This window comes from Helicoverpa armigera, chromosome 23, assembly GCF_030705265.1.
Source record: "Helicoverpa armigera isolate CAAS_96S chromosome 23, ASM3070526v1, whole genome shotgun sequence".
NCBI lineage: Eukaryota > Metazoa > Arthropoda > Insecta > Lepidoptera > Noctuidae > Helicoverpa > Helicoverpa armigera.
The window spans coordinates 289,783-305,623 of NC_087142.1; the positions used below are offsets into that span (position 1 = coordinate 289,783).

Genomic DNA, 15,841 nt, shown 5'->3' on the forward strand with positions numbered 1-15,841 from the left:
TGTTTATTGTTATGTGTCACTATACTCGTAGGTATTGGTGGAATTCGTTTGGAATATTCTAGAATGTTTTAATACAAGACAAGAATGCTTAGGCTGACTTGCCTTTAACATAGCTAGGAAAAGGCTGGCTTTTGTTTGGGTTTAAGTTACTTTTTAAAACATATTCTCTCAAAAAAGAAATGCCATATTAAATGAATCTATTCCATGTTTCTCGAATACAAATACAGTACCAACTGAATTGTTGCATAGATCTCAAGAAGTCGTATCTATGTTTGTATCAATAGCTTCCTCGGCTTCTAGTCTAGATATAAGCTTTAATGTAATATGACGTTAGCGTCACAAGCTAGGCTTTATTAAATAAAGTATCAAAATGACACCGTTTTGTACCGCGTCTGATATTATATGAGCGAGCTGAACCCACACATGTTATATTATGACACGCTTTTATTAAACTTTAAATATAAAATACGGGAAATTCTGGTGTTTTCAACGTGATGATGAAACACAATTTTAATTAATGCCAAAAGTATCTTCTTTGTTGTAGTAATAACAAACAGTTGAGTGTCTTATCTGTGCCCCAAAATAAATCAAAGAGAAAAAATAATTGCAACTTCATACACAGCTGTACCTTTCAATTTTTTTTTTTTCAAAAAAGTACATACAAATACATCCGCCAGATATCTGAAGGTTGTTGAAAAGGTACTCGTTTCCCTAAAGTAGTCCGCGGGTATGCAAGACATCTTACTTACTTTAATCCCCGGAGGACGTTTTTGCGAAGCTTTGATGTAAAGGATAAGAATTGCATTATATTTCCGCCGCGAGTGGACCGAAATACTTTTTATATTTTACTGAATATTCAAGTCTGTTGGATATTATAATCTCGACATTCGGTAGAGATTTCAGTCAACTATTTACATCTAACTGATGGGTTACGTAGGTAAATATTATTTTTATTTTTAATATTACACATTTTACATAAGTGTTCGTTGTAATAATACATCGCTGTGTAAGCAGTTTTTTTAATATTGCCAATGATTAAGGCGGCTCGGCGGAGGGGGGAGGAGGGGGTATTTATTAAAAAATAACTCAGATGTAAAAGCGGTTTAAACGCGTAAACGTGTAGCGGTTTGCGGTGCCATGTTAGGAGAGGAGAGCGATTTATTAAAGGATTAATGATTTTATATACTTACCACTGTGCTATTGCACAGAGTAGAGTTAGGTGTAGTTACAGTAAAATAGTGAAACTAGTAATGGTTCATAGAATACTGTTATGTTATTAAATGTTACTTATTGTTGCTATCGCGTAAGGTTATTTCTATTTTAAATCTCGAGGCAACATTTACAATCAATTCGATTTTAATTCCTATTTTAAGTATGATAATTTCATCTTCATTACCTTCTTCACATTTTTATCATTCACTTAAGTATACAGTTACTCGCTACGGCTTCTAACTTAACCCATCAACATAAACAAACCCCAGCTATGCGTGCGCCTTGTCAAAGAGGCCGCGCCGCGATATTGAACATTTTTGTACCGACTGATTAAAATAATGTTTGTCATTTCGCGAAATCCCTCTTTGCAGTCGTGTCTCTGATGCTTGTGTTTAAGTTAAACCATGGATTCACTGGATACTGTCAATTTATCAGCACTACAGCACTTCTAAGTGCAATCTATTAAATTACATTCTAATTATACAGGTCCATCGATCTATCTACACATGTCTGGGTAAGGTAATCATTGCTCCTGCGGGATTGTTCGAAAGAGATACCGCGGCCCTGGTACATAAAAGGCCTACGACGGAACACGACGGTTTTTAGTCAGTAAGAGTCTGACACTCCCTCACCGCTGCTAACCCACAGCGGGAGGGGTCATTTGATGATTTTTGACGTCGTTAAAAAAAGGTAATCATTACTTAAGCTGCACTATGCTATTTACTGTAGTACCTACAGGGTTGTCCAAAATTGTTAGGTAGGTGATGGTGAAATAGTCTCTTGACCTTATTTTTTCTATATTGGTGTAAACTGTCGTTAAATTCTCTGGGCAGTCAACCTTTTTTGTAAGGAAGTCGTAAATTAAAGATAGCGGCATTCTCTTTTATGACAAGTCGTCTAAGGGTAATATAAGGGTCACATACTAGACTGTGTTGTTGAAGTTGCGTAGAAAGGAAAATAGCTTGTTAGTCAGCAGGAGATTAAATGAAAAACGTCCTACTTGATATTGACCTTTACGTGAATTCGTTGTTTGTCTGGTTTGAAGTTCAAGTAAGATCAATTTCGTGCCCTGGAAGATATGAAGTTATTTATACCGCTTGGCTAACGTGACCTAAAACTTATAATGGACTAACTGTTCCTCTCGGTTTCAATGGGAGAACTATGTCCTTGCTCAGTCTCTAGACTCGAGACTATCTCTTTTTACCAAAATCTATATCGGTTCAGCAATAAAATTGTATGACAATCCTTTACACTAGATATAGTTCTTTCGTAACATAGCGATAGGTTTAACTATTCCACTGTAAAGTATATTGCTTCATTTGTCACCCGCTAACACAATATAGGTTCACGTCTGCTCACCCTGCGAACGCCAATAAAAGCTCTCAAAAGTAAATAAAGTGCGGTAAAATCAGTTTCCCGAGCGACACCGGCACTTATTAGATTTGTTCCGAGATCGAACCCCATCTATCTGTAAATAAGGCCACTACTGGGAATCGAATTCCAGCCCCATCCTTAACTAGGCGGTGTCGGTAACTTTGCATTAGCATAATGGAAAAGTTCAATGTTACTCAGATATTCAAGGGTGTTTGGTTTGCGATTAATACGTAGTTAGTCCGTAGATGTATTTTGTTCTAGAATCTTCCAAGCCAAAATGTGGGAACAAATTGATTGTGCGTTTTGGTAACCAGGTATCCGTGTAACGGCATTACAATTTATGAGCTCAAACTTACATAAATTGCAGTAACTTTTGGACCGATTCCCAAATGTAAAGCGACGAATACTATTTATAGAAATTAGGTTACACGAAGAGTTGTAGCCTTATTCCATTGTAGGAGTGTCGCCAACGGTTTCATGGTACCCATAAACATTTTGATGGCGTATGACCATACTTATGAAGTAATCCACTAGCCCTTTTATTTCTTAAACTTGGACGGAATAATAAGTAGTACTTAGGGCCGGTTTCCTTCCAGTCGTGTCTACTAAAGTGAGCAGTAATGATTTAGTTAGTACTTATCCTTTTTGAGATGGGTAAAAAGATTCTTCAACAACTTGTAGATATTCGAAACTGAAAGTACATAATATTCAAGGCCGATATTGTACATTCAGTGTCATAAAATACCTATTGTTTTGCAGAGATAACGAAAAAAATACAAAAATTTACATGCTTTTTCTATGTTAACCTCATTTTCTTTCCAATGAGTACAAAAACCGAGCCTTCTAAACAACAGTATTGAACAACAACTTGTGACAACTGCAGGGGTTGTGAATAAAACCTGTGAGAGCAAGTTGAAACAACTAGGACAGATGGCACGAACTACGGATGGAGCTCTAGTCTGTATGGTGCTAATGAATTGATTGTATGCTTTCCAATGACGTGGAAAATTATTGAGAAATTACTCTTGATAAACAAAGAAGACTTTGTAATTTTGGTGATAGTAAAGGAATGCAGACTTTGAGATTTTTTTGAGCTGAAAATTATCATTTCTAGAAAGTTATACTAGATTATTTTTGAAAAGTCTCTCCGTTCTTAGTCTGTGTTTAAGCCTTACCAACACTTGTAATAAATAACAATAAAAGTAACGTTAAAATAAATCGTTATGTAATTCTTTCTGATTCATCGTAGTTTTCGCAGCTAAACCGATAAACGATATTATTTCGAATGAGCAGCTACGAGTTATTTTTCTTTGTTGTTTTTATTTATTTCTCTTATATTGTATTTGATATTGTTACTCGGTATCTGTAGTGAGATATTGTTGGCTTAATCGAAATATCGTCGGTGTTTTTCGAGAAAGGTTATATTTTATTGTAGTGAGCGTAGAAAAAATAATCCCACGCTTTAAATAAATTGCTGCAAAAATTGTTAAACAAAAGTGATTGAATCACTGTTTTTCATGACTTTTTGTCATGTTAACTCCCAAAAGTTAACAAAAATTCCAGGCCACCTTTTGTAACTTGATCATTAGATAAAATTATGGTCAATTAATTGGACCAATAATTTGTAACCACTATCAAATGTTTCCTTCGATTTTAGATTTCGTAAACCAAAATCCATTTTGCACGTGAATGTAAAATCATAAGGTAACTGTCGCCTGTCTATCCGTGTAACCTATTTAGAGGCAGAAACTAGTCCGGCCGACCATCTAATATTTATGAGAGAAGCCAGCCGGGGCAACGCATCTACCCTGTTTTAACAGATATAGGGAGGTTTTAATTATTTTTGACTAGGATTTTTTTTCATATATAGCTTACTTAAAACCTCATAAATTGCGTAGAAGTATTGTCAGATCTAAGTAATGCTAATCTGTAGTCATTGTAAAATGGTAAACGTTCATTAAGCGTTCATGATAAGGGTTTTATTACCACATGACAACAGCAAAAAGAGAAAATACACTGTTTTTAAACCCTTTTCAAAGTAGCAGCCGCATTTTCGCTGAAATTCGCGTCAAAATTTCCATAACCCGTCTGTCATCAATTTCCCTTTCTGCCCATAGAATTGCGTAGTAGGTATAGAATGGAATAACCGCACAAACATTCATACAATATGATTAATTTGAGCGTTGTTATGTCGCGTCATAGCGTCGTATTAGCATACGTCAGTCCGTTGTGTGCCGACAATCTATTAAACGAAAAAACTGCCCCCGCCCGTACGCATACAATATTTATGAGATATCCTGCCGCCGAGATGAAAAACGACGCGTGTTGGAGGCGAGCAGCGATTTGTTTTAATACATGTACAGATGGGACAACATTTTGAATTTAAAACTATAGTTACAGAAGTAGGTTCCAAAAAAATAACTTGTTGAACAGTGTTGCAAAAAATTTAATGGAGTTCAACAGTCCGCCGAACCCTATGCAATTTGCATCAATTACCTATGTATTTATATGTATCTGAAAATATCAACTGAATTTTTGAACTATTACAAAAGCAAATATAAAAATCTACAGCCATTTTAATATTTAGTCTTGCAAAATCTGCCAAGCTTCACATAAAATATTCATTCAATTCTATTTAGACAGCTACGTACGCCCGCTATATTCTCGTAACTTGGGCTACAGCTGAAGTGGGCCCGGATTAAAGTTGGGTCAGACACGATCCGTCTCGGGAATCATGATCCACAACTAAATCCACCCAGTTGACTGAAAACTGTCTTGTTTATTACAGCTAACTGGATTATTGTAATCGTTCATATTCTTTTATTAAGTCCACGTCCGTAACTTCTACATTTACAGTATACATAGTTAGGTATTACAAGATCTATGAAATGTGTTTTACATGATATCATAATTTGCGTAACCTTTCTCCAACTGTGTTGGGGTCCAGTCTAACTTGATGTATCTGAAAACCTATGTTTTATCTGGAGCGACTGCCTATCTGACTTCCACAACCCAATTATCCGGGCACCCCCTTGGTAAACTGTGACATGATAATCATATATTTTAGTAAATCTCTAACCCATGAAAACCTATGTTAAACTGACGATACAAAAAAGGGTGTTATAAAAACCCCCTGTAAGGCCCTAAAACAAATAACACATAATAATTCCCCCTGTATACAACACCTTGAAGCCGTCAACTTGAGGAATAGGGGTGGCCACGCAAAAAATTTACAAAGTAAGGTCCACAAAATAAAGCGGAGGTCCCGGGATCCACATTAATATAATGGCTTCAAACAGAATTTACACCGTCGCTCGTGTTTCAAGTGAGGAAACACAAATATACAAAACCGATTTTATTGGTACCTATGCCTTTTTCCTTTTATAATAGTAATTGAGCTCTAGAAACAGAACTAATTCTAACACTCAATATCACATAAGGCTTTGATTCTGACTCCATTTTTTCTACACATACTTAAATCACTATTTATTTATTATTAGGTTCACTCACAGCATATACATACACTATCACAATCTTAAGCACTACCATTTCCACAAACGACCCAATCGAAGTAAAACAAACATACACCATACATTACCGGCCTAGCACTGACAAACGCACCACGCACCCGAGTAACCACATCCATGTACACGCACCCCGTATGTCAAGTCCAACAAATGTCCTAATGTCTTTCGGAACAGCTATTATCACGGTGTATGTTGTTGCTTTGGTAGCTGTTACTGCGTTATTGGGAACGCTAATATTTTTGATACATTATGTTGTAATTGAAGGTGGAGTTTTATGGTTGTTTTTTGAATATTCAGGGTGTTTTTTGTTACACTGCTTGTATATTACCTGTTTTCGATACAGAAATTAATAAAAGTAACGTAAAAAAATACCTTACTACGCTGGTTTTCCAAGATAGGCTATGATGAACTTAAAAGTAAACGTACCTTTACCTATGGCTACTGCTGTCACATCTAGTTGGCGATTATTCAAAATGACTTACCAAAAGAAATGGAATCTAGCAAAAAAACTTAAACAAAAAATAAAGCAATTCAGCAATGTGTTTTTAAACCTGGTAAATATTTACTAATGATTGTAATTCACGAAGTCATCTTGATTAACCCATGTTGTTTTCCACACTTCATTTCACTTTTCAATTTTCAGTATTCATAATAATATGCCTTGTTTTTGTTGCAGGTAAGTCACCAATTTAAATGGCGGTTTATCCAGAAAATTAACATGCATGTAAGTGACCTTAATTAAAAAGCCTTATTAATGCGTAAAATATGGAATTTAATTTTCATACGGGAAATATGACATGATTATACAAAATGTCTGGAAGCGCCAAGTGAAATGCAAAACACACCATGTTAAATATGTGGCGAAAATTTATTTTCTGAGGTAAATCTTATTATTTTAATGAGCAATTTATTTTTGTACTGATTAACAACGTCTGTATTTCTGTCTAGACAACCATTACTATAAATAAAATTATTTTGTTACTTTAAATTGGATAGAATATAAGGTAGTTGCGACAGCTGCCTAGGCAGGTAGATAGATACACATAATTACATATTTATACGAGTACATAAAATACTTGGCGCCACTTATAGGAAATGCCAATGATAGCTTATTTCAGAAGCAATTAAAGATGAAACTTATGGAAGTCTTCGAAAGTAATTTAAGCTGAAAGAAAAATCAATAAGCATAATCACAATGTACCAACAATTCAGTCTCCTAGTTTCGATTTCGGGAGAGCAATGTCGTGTAGTCATCAGTCGGAGGCCGACATGACTTCATTAAGCCGCTCGGGTGTACTCGGCCACGCTCGGCTACTCTCGGCTAAGCCGAACCTTGACGAATGACGGATTTCAACCGGCTTTTGAGAATGGGCATGGAATGAAACTGGGATTCAAATCTGACATTAGTGTGGCTGATTTTGGAAATGTAAGTACTTAAGATTCTTCTTTAATTATAGAGGTTACACTAGTTGCCATTGTTGTGATAGAATAGAGGGAAAAAGTTTGTGATTCTCATATTTAAATGCATTCAATATAGCTTATTTAAAAGAAAGACCTACTAAAGGCTACTAAATGGCTACTAAATGAAAATAGAATGAAGTTGGAGCAACAGCGATGAATGATTTTATACGATCCTCAATTTTGCGTACACGATAGGTACAGTACGATTTATCCATACAAGTTTGGAGGTTGAAATCCAAAATCATCAGATTTCCGTCGCTTCTATTGACAAACCCATAATACCAAGAATACTCAAAGAATTTCAGCACCTTTTTAACCTGTCATCCACAAAAAAATCGAATGCCCATATTCCCATGACACACGGTCCGGTTATTAAGGCCGGGGTACACGACACTGGCCGATGCAATCGAGCAGTACATGCGGCCGCTGGGGAGCGCTGATTGGCTGACGGCCGGTGACGTCATGCGCGAGTGTGTACCCGCCGTAACGCCCGCTAAATTAACTGCGAGTTGTGGTGGATTAGCTTTAACGTGTTTAACTGATGTTGTAGACTGACAGATATTATTAAAATTAGAGCTAGTTTAGAATTTTAAAAAGTACCGTGTTTAAGGGAAATTGAAAGAAAAACGGACGAAAAATTCAAAACAGCCAAATGTTTTTAAAATGCTTCTCACTATGAAATATGACCCAAAACATTATACCGCATTATTCATACTTATCATTGTACTATAAAAACAAAGTACCTTGTCCGACTTGTATTGTTTTTTCGAGCAATTTTCATCCTTGCGTCTGAAAAGTTAAGGCATTTTGTACGTTTTATCAGGTGAAAATATATTTTTGTGCAGACTACCCTACTCTGAGCATCCCGCAAATGAGAGTTGTCACCTGTGATGCGTAAAAATAGAAATATGTAGCGCCAGCGGAAAAGTTTTTGTAATATTTTATTCTTGTCATTTAATTTTTGCATAAAATACCTTTGGAATTTAAAACTAGGTAAAAAATCCAAGAGAAGTTTTGCTAATGCCTCCTATTGTAAAGTAACTAATTTTCTTGTTTTTACTTTGATAACGTTTATATCACAGCAAAAATAAGACAAGAACTACTAGGATAATACATAAACTTCTGAACAATGAAAATTGTAGTTTTAACATTTATAAACTAAGCATGTTTATGTTACTGAAGCGGCTCAAAAATACAAAGCCACACCAAAAATGTTTCTCAAAAACCCTATTTACGCGTTCAATTTAAACGTAATAAGCGGAGTTGATACACTCCAAAAGAATATGTATTTTTTACACTTTTTTCTATTTTTTTACACATTCTCATCTCGGCACATAGTGAAGTTGATTACATTTTTAACACCTATTATGCTTTTTTTACGGTTTTTCTGCTAACCGTCGTTTGAAAGCGGGCATTATGCAAATTGTCCATTACGCACAATGTGCTGCAGAATACCCACAAGTCTGACAGCAGCCGGAGAATGTTAGGTGAAACTGATTGTGGGGAGAAATATGCAGCTGAAGGTTTTAGGGGTGATTCCTGATAACATAGATATGAGATGCAAAGTTTCATTGTAAATAGCTATAGGTATTTCGCAAGTTACAGCAGTATTTTGCCGGTATAGTTCAGTTATTCTGGACCCCCAAACCCAAAAGTAAAAACGTCAATACAATAGTGATGACATTTCTGCACTCGCAACAGTCATAATAATTGGTCCATTACAAATGCATTTGCACCTTTTTCAGCATCTTCATAAACCACAAATATCGCTTTTATGTCAATCTAGATAAGGTGCACTATAACTGCAATTAAACCAACAAATCTCACATAGAAAACCAAGTTAACTTTGCAGTTACGTTATACGAAAATGATCTTTATGTCGAATGCATTAAGGGTTTCGCATGAGGTGTGTCATGTTGGTTCATTCTGTGTCTCGTCACACACTTGTCCGTCTGTCTGTCTGTATGACAAATTGTTAGTCGGAAACGATTAATGGTATTATGACTGTTTGTAGATTTATGATCTGATGTAAGATAATAGACCTTGATGTATGGCGTTTTGAGTACATATGTTACTAAGTGCACGACGGCACAAGTGTATGAAAACTGTTTCAAGTTACATAATTGCTTTTTCACTATTGTGAAGTAGTATTCTTTCAGTTCCATAAAAATCTGTTCTGAATCCAATAACTATAAATACATGACTTTTAGTGAACCAAACCCTTTACCAAAAGTATGGCTACAAAAACCAAACACAAATTCACAAAACATTTAATCTCAATCAACCAATCAAACGAAACACTTAAAATCGCAAGGGCGGCAGCTTGTTGATCCTGGAGGTATCCCAGGATGACTCCGAGGGTTCTGACTCCGTGGTCTCAGAGGCGACGGCACTGCCCTCCCCGGTCAGCGCCACGTTGTAGTCATAGAAGAAGTGGTGATTGTACGGTCTGATCTGCCCAGAGCCGTTCTCACACCGGTGGTCTGCTATCTTGGTGAACACTGAAATCATGATGATAATGAAAGAAGGCTACTGAAGAAGTGGTATCTTTTGTGTATGAAACAAACTTATTTTAATACACGTAAATCTTTCATTTCTTTCATAATCTACAATTTTTGTATGTAACCTCTTATCGATCTCCTTGCCAATACCTAGTGGATCAATAAACCTTGTATACTTTAAACAAAAGCCAAGCTGTCCACTTACTGGTGCCATCCTGGCAGTTCCTATAGTACATCATGCAGAGACTCTTGAAGGTCCTGCGCGCGCGCTGGTAGGCTCCGCAGATCCACTTGATGCTGGGGTCGCGCCACTTCTTGCGCATGTCTTCGGCACACCTCGTGCACTTGCGGTGCCATTTGCGCCTTTAATTAATGTGCAATTAATTTCCATGACGAACTACATATTGAGGTCATCGACTACTTTCCGATAACTTAGAATCCCTTCCGTATTGAGCAAATTTTTTAAACATCAACATCTTTGTCTAGCCTTTTCCTAAACTACATATACTTCCTGGGATAGATTTAAGTCTAAACGAGTGAAGTTGAGTATGAGCGTTTTACATGGAAGGACCACCTGTCTGACCTCCACAACCTAGACAGATAGTAAACCTGATACCCCTTGGTTTGACTAGTTATCATACTTTCTGAACTTTGCCCACCTTAACGACTGTCAAGTATATTCAAATGAAAGCAGGGGCACACTTTAGCGTGCCTTCTGAAACACGGAAGGATTCATCATGACAAGATGGGCATCCGCGCACCGAGATGCCAATCATTATTTAACTTTATAATCGACCCTTGCCGCTGATAATTAGCTTGATCAACATAGCAAGAAATTCTCTATAAGAATAAATAATGAGCGTACCATCCCTTTCGTTCTACTGTAGATTTGGGCGCTCTGTCCTTCTTATCCCTCGTGCGTTTTTTCTCATCAGTGTCAGTGGAAGATTGCTCACTGAACTCTTCCTTTAGTGACTCGTCATCATCACTGTTCTTCGAACCTCCACTACCACGGCCTGACAACAAACAACTTTTTTAAAATGTTTTTCTTTTCTTTATATAATATGGCACATAAACACTATAACCATTGAAGAAAATAACTAGGATAATGAATATTTTGAAAGTTTACCGCTTCCTCGAATGCTTTCGGAGGAAGTAGACTGAGATTTCTTCCCTCTTCCCTGTCGCCTCGTCAGCACAGCCAAGTCATTCTTCTCAACCTTATTAAGCGCCGCCGTCTCATTGAATACGAAACTAGTCACCACGTGCGCTATAAAAAGGGAGATGAATTCGATGATAAAATACTTTCTTTTTTTCTTAAGATTGTTTTGTGTTTTTCACGTATTCTACCAATCTCTATATATTTTGTTTCGTAACCAAAACACTCTTGCAATTTTTAACAATACTGATCCACTTTGAAAAATATTTTCGAGTTAAAAGCCCCATGTTCCAATTCAGGTCATGGTCTACCCGTTTGCTAAATTAGATCCAAATCCGTTTACCCGGAAAGGCTTGATTGATAAACAAACATACAAAATTCCGCATTTATTTTTTCAGAATTTAATTTGGCTGGCAATGGGCTCACGCCAATTAATCAATGTGTACGCCAATCGCATTATACTTATGTTTCTGGATTAATTAAATCATCAACATTTTCATGGAGTTTTACAGCTGTTGCAATAATATGAGTTCTTAATTTAATTTACTACAAATGTAGTATATTAGTATATTATAGTATATTAGTATAGTATATTTACTATTTGATACTGATTTAAATCGCGTTAAAACCTCTAAGAGTGCTTCTGATTAGCATAATTCAAGTTGATATTTCATTAAGAAGAAATAGAATCTAGAAGTAGTAGAAATAGTATTTTTATAAGAACATTTGAGGAAATAAAACAGTATATCCCAATAAGATTACCACTGTACTTGAATATCGAACCAGTCTATACTATTAAAACTTGACAAAACAGAAGTAATCTTTGATTCATTAACAGTAATATTACAATAGGCATACTCACCAAAAATCAACACAAGTATAAAGTATGGCAGTGTCCCCAGCATGGTTCTGCGTCAATCATTTTATTTCCCGTACAAACGTACAGAAACACATAAATCTGCCGCCGCGACACATTTATATTCATTCGATTTGATTTCTTTTACGATTTCGACATACGTGTAATTTTGCTTCGGATTTATTTTATTTTTACTGTGTGTGAATTGGGTGTAGTTGTAGGAGAGGAAAGTTCTAGAATCTCCTAGGTATTTAGATACTTACCTAACATATAGCATTACAAAATGATTATTTGAGTACACCATTTAAGGTGCACTTTACTGTGGGATCCCATAGGTTTAGGAATGTATATTTGATTCTATTAAGAACCGGGTTTTTTCAAGGAAGATACATTTCTGCCTACAATGGATTTGGAAGATCCTGGGCATCGAATCCTTTGGCCATATTGAGGTTACTTTGACCCAGCATAACCAAGACTCGGTTTTATTTACGCTTTCCTGTAATCTGAAGGTTATTGAATTTAGAGGATATTTCTGGGATAGCAAACAGAGATTAAAAAATACAAATACAATTGAACGTAAAACAAATTTTATTATTAGTATCAACAGAAGTATCATAGACCGTAGACGTAGAACCAGCTGCGGCCGTGGTACGAGTCGTTCTTGCACTTGTGGTCGTGTAGCTTTATGAACACTGCAAAATTATACAAAAATAAATAGTGAAATTTCAAACATTTTGGGAATACTGTGTCCATGCAAGTGATCATATTTTTGAACAGCCTGTACTGGATAAAATAGACTTGACCACGAAAGGTAGTCAGCAACACTTTAAGCCTTAGATACGATTTTCAGGGTATTTTTTTTGGGATATAGTATGTTAAGTAAGCCTTAATTTGGGCTACTCAACCTTCTCTCGCCATCGAAAAGACTTGCTAAGACATTAGAGCATGCTATAGTTTCACCTTCATGTTAACATAAACTACTTAAAACTCTCCAACATCTTTATATGGAGAGTCCATTGTTTCTAGACTGTAAAATGGACCACAATATAGAATTTTTACAAAGCCTTAAGTATTGAGTACTTGCGGTCCACTTACTGGTGCCATCCTGGCAGTTCCTGTACCTCATCATGCAGTCACTCTTGAAGCTGCGCCGGGCTCGCTGGTAGGCGCCGCAGAGCCACTTGATGCCGATGTTCGTGAACTTCTTCAGCATGTCATGTGGGCATGGATGGCAGTCGCGATATAATGCTGTACTGGAAACGAGGAGAACAGTTACAGTGTATTATTGCATACTGGTTGGTTTAATTAAAAGGTTCAGCCTTTGATTTTGACTTCGGAACATGATCACTTTAATAAGAACTTCTTCTTCCTCCTGCCTTGTTCCCTATTTTATTTGGGGTCGACGCAATATGTCTTTCGTTTCCATTCTTCTCTGTCGATTCGTCCTTTAATAAGAACATTTTTAGCAAATTCATCAAAAACAAGATAGTAGTTCTAAAGACTCAATATGGAGGTGACTATTAAATAATTTCATTGATTACAATCATTAAACTAATGTGGAAACTTCTGAACAAACAATAATATTTACGAAATAATAAACGTAAATTCTTACGCTCTTTTCCTCTCACTGGTCTCTTTATCAGAGCCGCTACTTGTCTCTGAACTCGACTCCTCCTCGTCCGTCGATAGTTCTCTGGAAACAATTGCAATATCAACTTTCTCAAAATAATCATTATGCGTAGCGAAACCTCGAATAAAAAATTAAAAATATTTTAAGCTAAAATTAAAAATGAATCACAAACTCCGAAGTATTTTTGATTTCCAAGCAAAAACTCAACCCTTGTTCACGCAGTATACTTATAAGGATAATGTCCAGTTATTGCTGAAACATCTCAAAGAAGGGTTGACCATGTAAAATGGCGTCGTTCCCCTGATTTATCTCATAGCGCACGCAAATAAATTATCTCATAAATAAGGATGGGTATTTTCGCTGAACTAGAAAATTTTCTCCAGCTTCACATGGTCGGCTGAATTTATTCGCCAATTTATTTGTAAGCGAATTAAAATAAGAGGATAAGACACTATGTTTGAAACATCATGAAGCTTTTATTTTGCTATTTAACACAAAGCATTCTATGAAATCTTCTTGAGATTCTATATATCAAAGTCAATATTTATAAAGCAGGAATATGATATTAGTTTGGTTTGTACGCGCTTATCTCAGGGGCTACTAGACTGATTCGAAAAATTATTCACCGTTGAATGGGTCATTTTCATCTGCGGGTGAAACTACAACAAAATATTAAAGAAAATAAAAGAATCTCACATTGTAGAACTTGCCTGATCTTCCTCCAGGGTACTGGCAGCTCCTTGTGAGCCTTCCGTGTAATCATACCAGTTGGGTCCTCGGTGCTCTGCATCACCAAACTGTGCCACATCCATCTGATTGATGTGAGCTAAGCGGTACGGGGTTTGGCCCGGGCATTTTGATACTGCAATGTTTTATTTAAGTTTTAGCAGTTAAACATCTAAGCATGTACTCAGCCTTTTTGGTCTTATAAGAAGGCAGGTATAGCCCATTAAGAATTCTTTTCTCGCCTTTTAGTCTAGAGGTACTAGCAAGGTACCAAAAACATTTTTTTGTTATAACTTGTAAATATCTTTGTTTATTCAACAATTTAAAAAATCCAAGATGTATAAATATTATACCTATGTGCCAAATTGATAAGTGTCCAACATAAGAAACCGTATGTACTAGCAATGTAATATTATTTAAGGGCGCAGGCGTGCGTTGTGAGGTTTAGTGTAGGAATTCATAAAATATTCATTAGGTGCAAGAATCTTTATGATTAAAATGTGCATACCTAGAATAAAGTCTTTGCATGGTTTGTACGTAGCATCCTTAAGATTTTAAACTCAGGTATAAGTTATTTATTAATACTATCTTTATTTAATACTTTCTTCTCTATAGTAAAAAAATGGCGGATTATAACAGAAACTGACGAAAACTAATTAAATCTTTAGTTTAATTTAGTTTCATCGTAGTGCGATGAAAAACTATATTCACCCCATCATCAAAGTTCGAATATCGCAAGCATTATCATATTTAAAATGGAAATGTTCCTTAAAACGCGAGCATCCTCTCAGACGTTTTTACTCCTACACTAAGTTTCAAATTATGTTTCCGTCTGATGTTATGAGAAGTTTAAACTGTTTTCACTTAGAACATAATCGCTAAAACTTAATAAGACGTGGAAAATCTGTCATTTTGCATGCCATGCGAAATGTCGAGTCCTTTGCTTCATTCTATCTAGGCGCTCACTTTCCTTATTGCAAATGAAACAGATATGAGATGAAAGGAATTAACTTTGATAACATTTTAGATGGAATGAAAGGAAAATGGCGTCAGTTAAACTCATTGAATACAGTTGCAATGTTAAATGATAGTCCTGCTGTTACTGAAGAAGTAATAGACATAGCTAACATAATAGACCAAACTTACCATATAAAAGTAAAATCGCGAAGAACCACACTAACATTATTTAAACATACTTAAATATTTTATCAAAAACAACATTTACATCATTTCTGTTATCGGGCCAGCTCTAAACTAAACTGCGTTTTTATTTTATCCAACTTATGTGTTTTATGATTGTTGCGAAAGTGAATTTGGCTAATGTTTTTCGGTTTTAGAGTTTATCATCCTCAGCTTTGAAATAAGTATCTGTGTCTATTTTATTTATAATATCTC

At 35.9% G+C, this 15,841-nt stretch overlaps 3 protein-coding genes across 3 annotated transcripts in view; 1 reads left to right on the forward strand and 2 right to left on the reverse strand.

Annotated features, from left to right (window-relative positions):
• LOC110377436 (dystrophin, isoforms A/C/F/G/H) overlaps window positions 1-15,841 on the forward strand; it is a 407,988-nt gene that overhangs the window by 193,635 nt on the left and 198,512 nt on the right.
• On the reverse strand, window positions 9,838-12,197 carry LOC110377440 (uncharacterized). Its single transcript, XM_021336340.3, has 5 exons — window positions 12,097-12,197; window positions 11,205-11,345; window positions 10,941-11,091; window positions 10,281-10,438; window positions 9,838-10,075 (listed from the first exon to the last, which is right to left on the reverse strand). The coding sequence occupies exons 1-5, from the start codon at window positions 12,137-12,139 to the stop codon at window positions 9,876-9,878; spliced, it is 693 nt and encodes a 230-aa protein (XP_021192015.1). The 5' UTR covers window positions 12,140-12,197; the 3' UTR covers window positions 9,838-9,875.
• Window positions 12,676-15,734, reverse strand: LOC126053470 (uncharacterized). Its single transcript, XM_021336342.3, has 5 exons — window positions 15,593-15,734; window positions 14,417-14,582; window positions 13,703-13,783; window positions 13,186-13,343; window positions 12,676-12,782 (listed from the first exon to the last, which is right to left on the reverse strand). The coding sequence occupies exons 1-5, from the start codon at window positions 15,627-15,629 to the stop codon at window positions 12,703-12,705; spliced, it is 522 nt and encodes a 173-aa protein (XP_021192017.3). The 5' UTR covers window positions 15,630-15,734; the 3' UTR covers window positions 12,676-12,702.

Excerpts from the sequence above, each read along its gene's own strand:
- LOC110377440 (XM_021336340.3), bottom strand. The coding sequence starts at position 12,139 with ATGCTGGGGACACTGCCATACTTTATACTTGTGTTGATTTTTG. Across the intron at positions 10,439-10,940 it reads ACAGTAGAACGAAAGGGATG|GCGCAAATGGCACCGCAAGT; the intron begins GTACGCTCATTA and ends CATTAATTAAAG. Across the intron at positions 10,076-10,280 it reads GAACTGCCAGGATGGCACCA|TGTTCACCAAGATAGCAGAC; the intron begins GTAAGTGGACAG and ends TCATGATTTCAG.
- LOC126053470 (XM_021336342.3), bottom strand. The coding sequence starts at position 15,629 with ATGTTAGTGTGGTTCTTCGCGATTTTACTTTTATATG. Across the intron at positions 14,583-15,592 it reads CGCGATTTTACTTTTATATG|TATCAAAATGCCCGGGCCAA; the intron begins GTAAGTTTGGTC and ends AAAACATTGCAG. Across the intron at positions 13,784-14,416 it reads GATCAGGCAAGTTCTACAAT|AGAACTATCGACGGACGAGG; the intron begins GTGAGATTCTTT and ends AATTGTTTCCAG.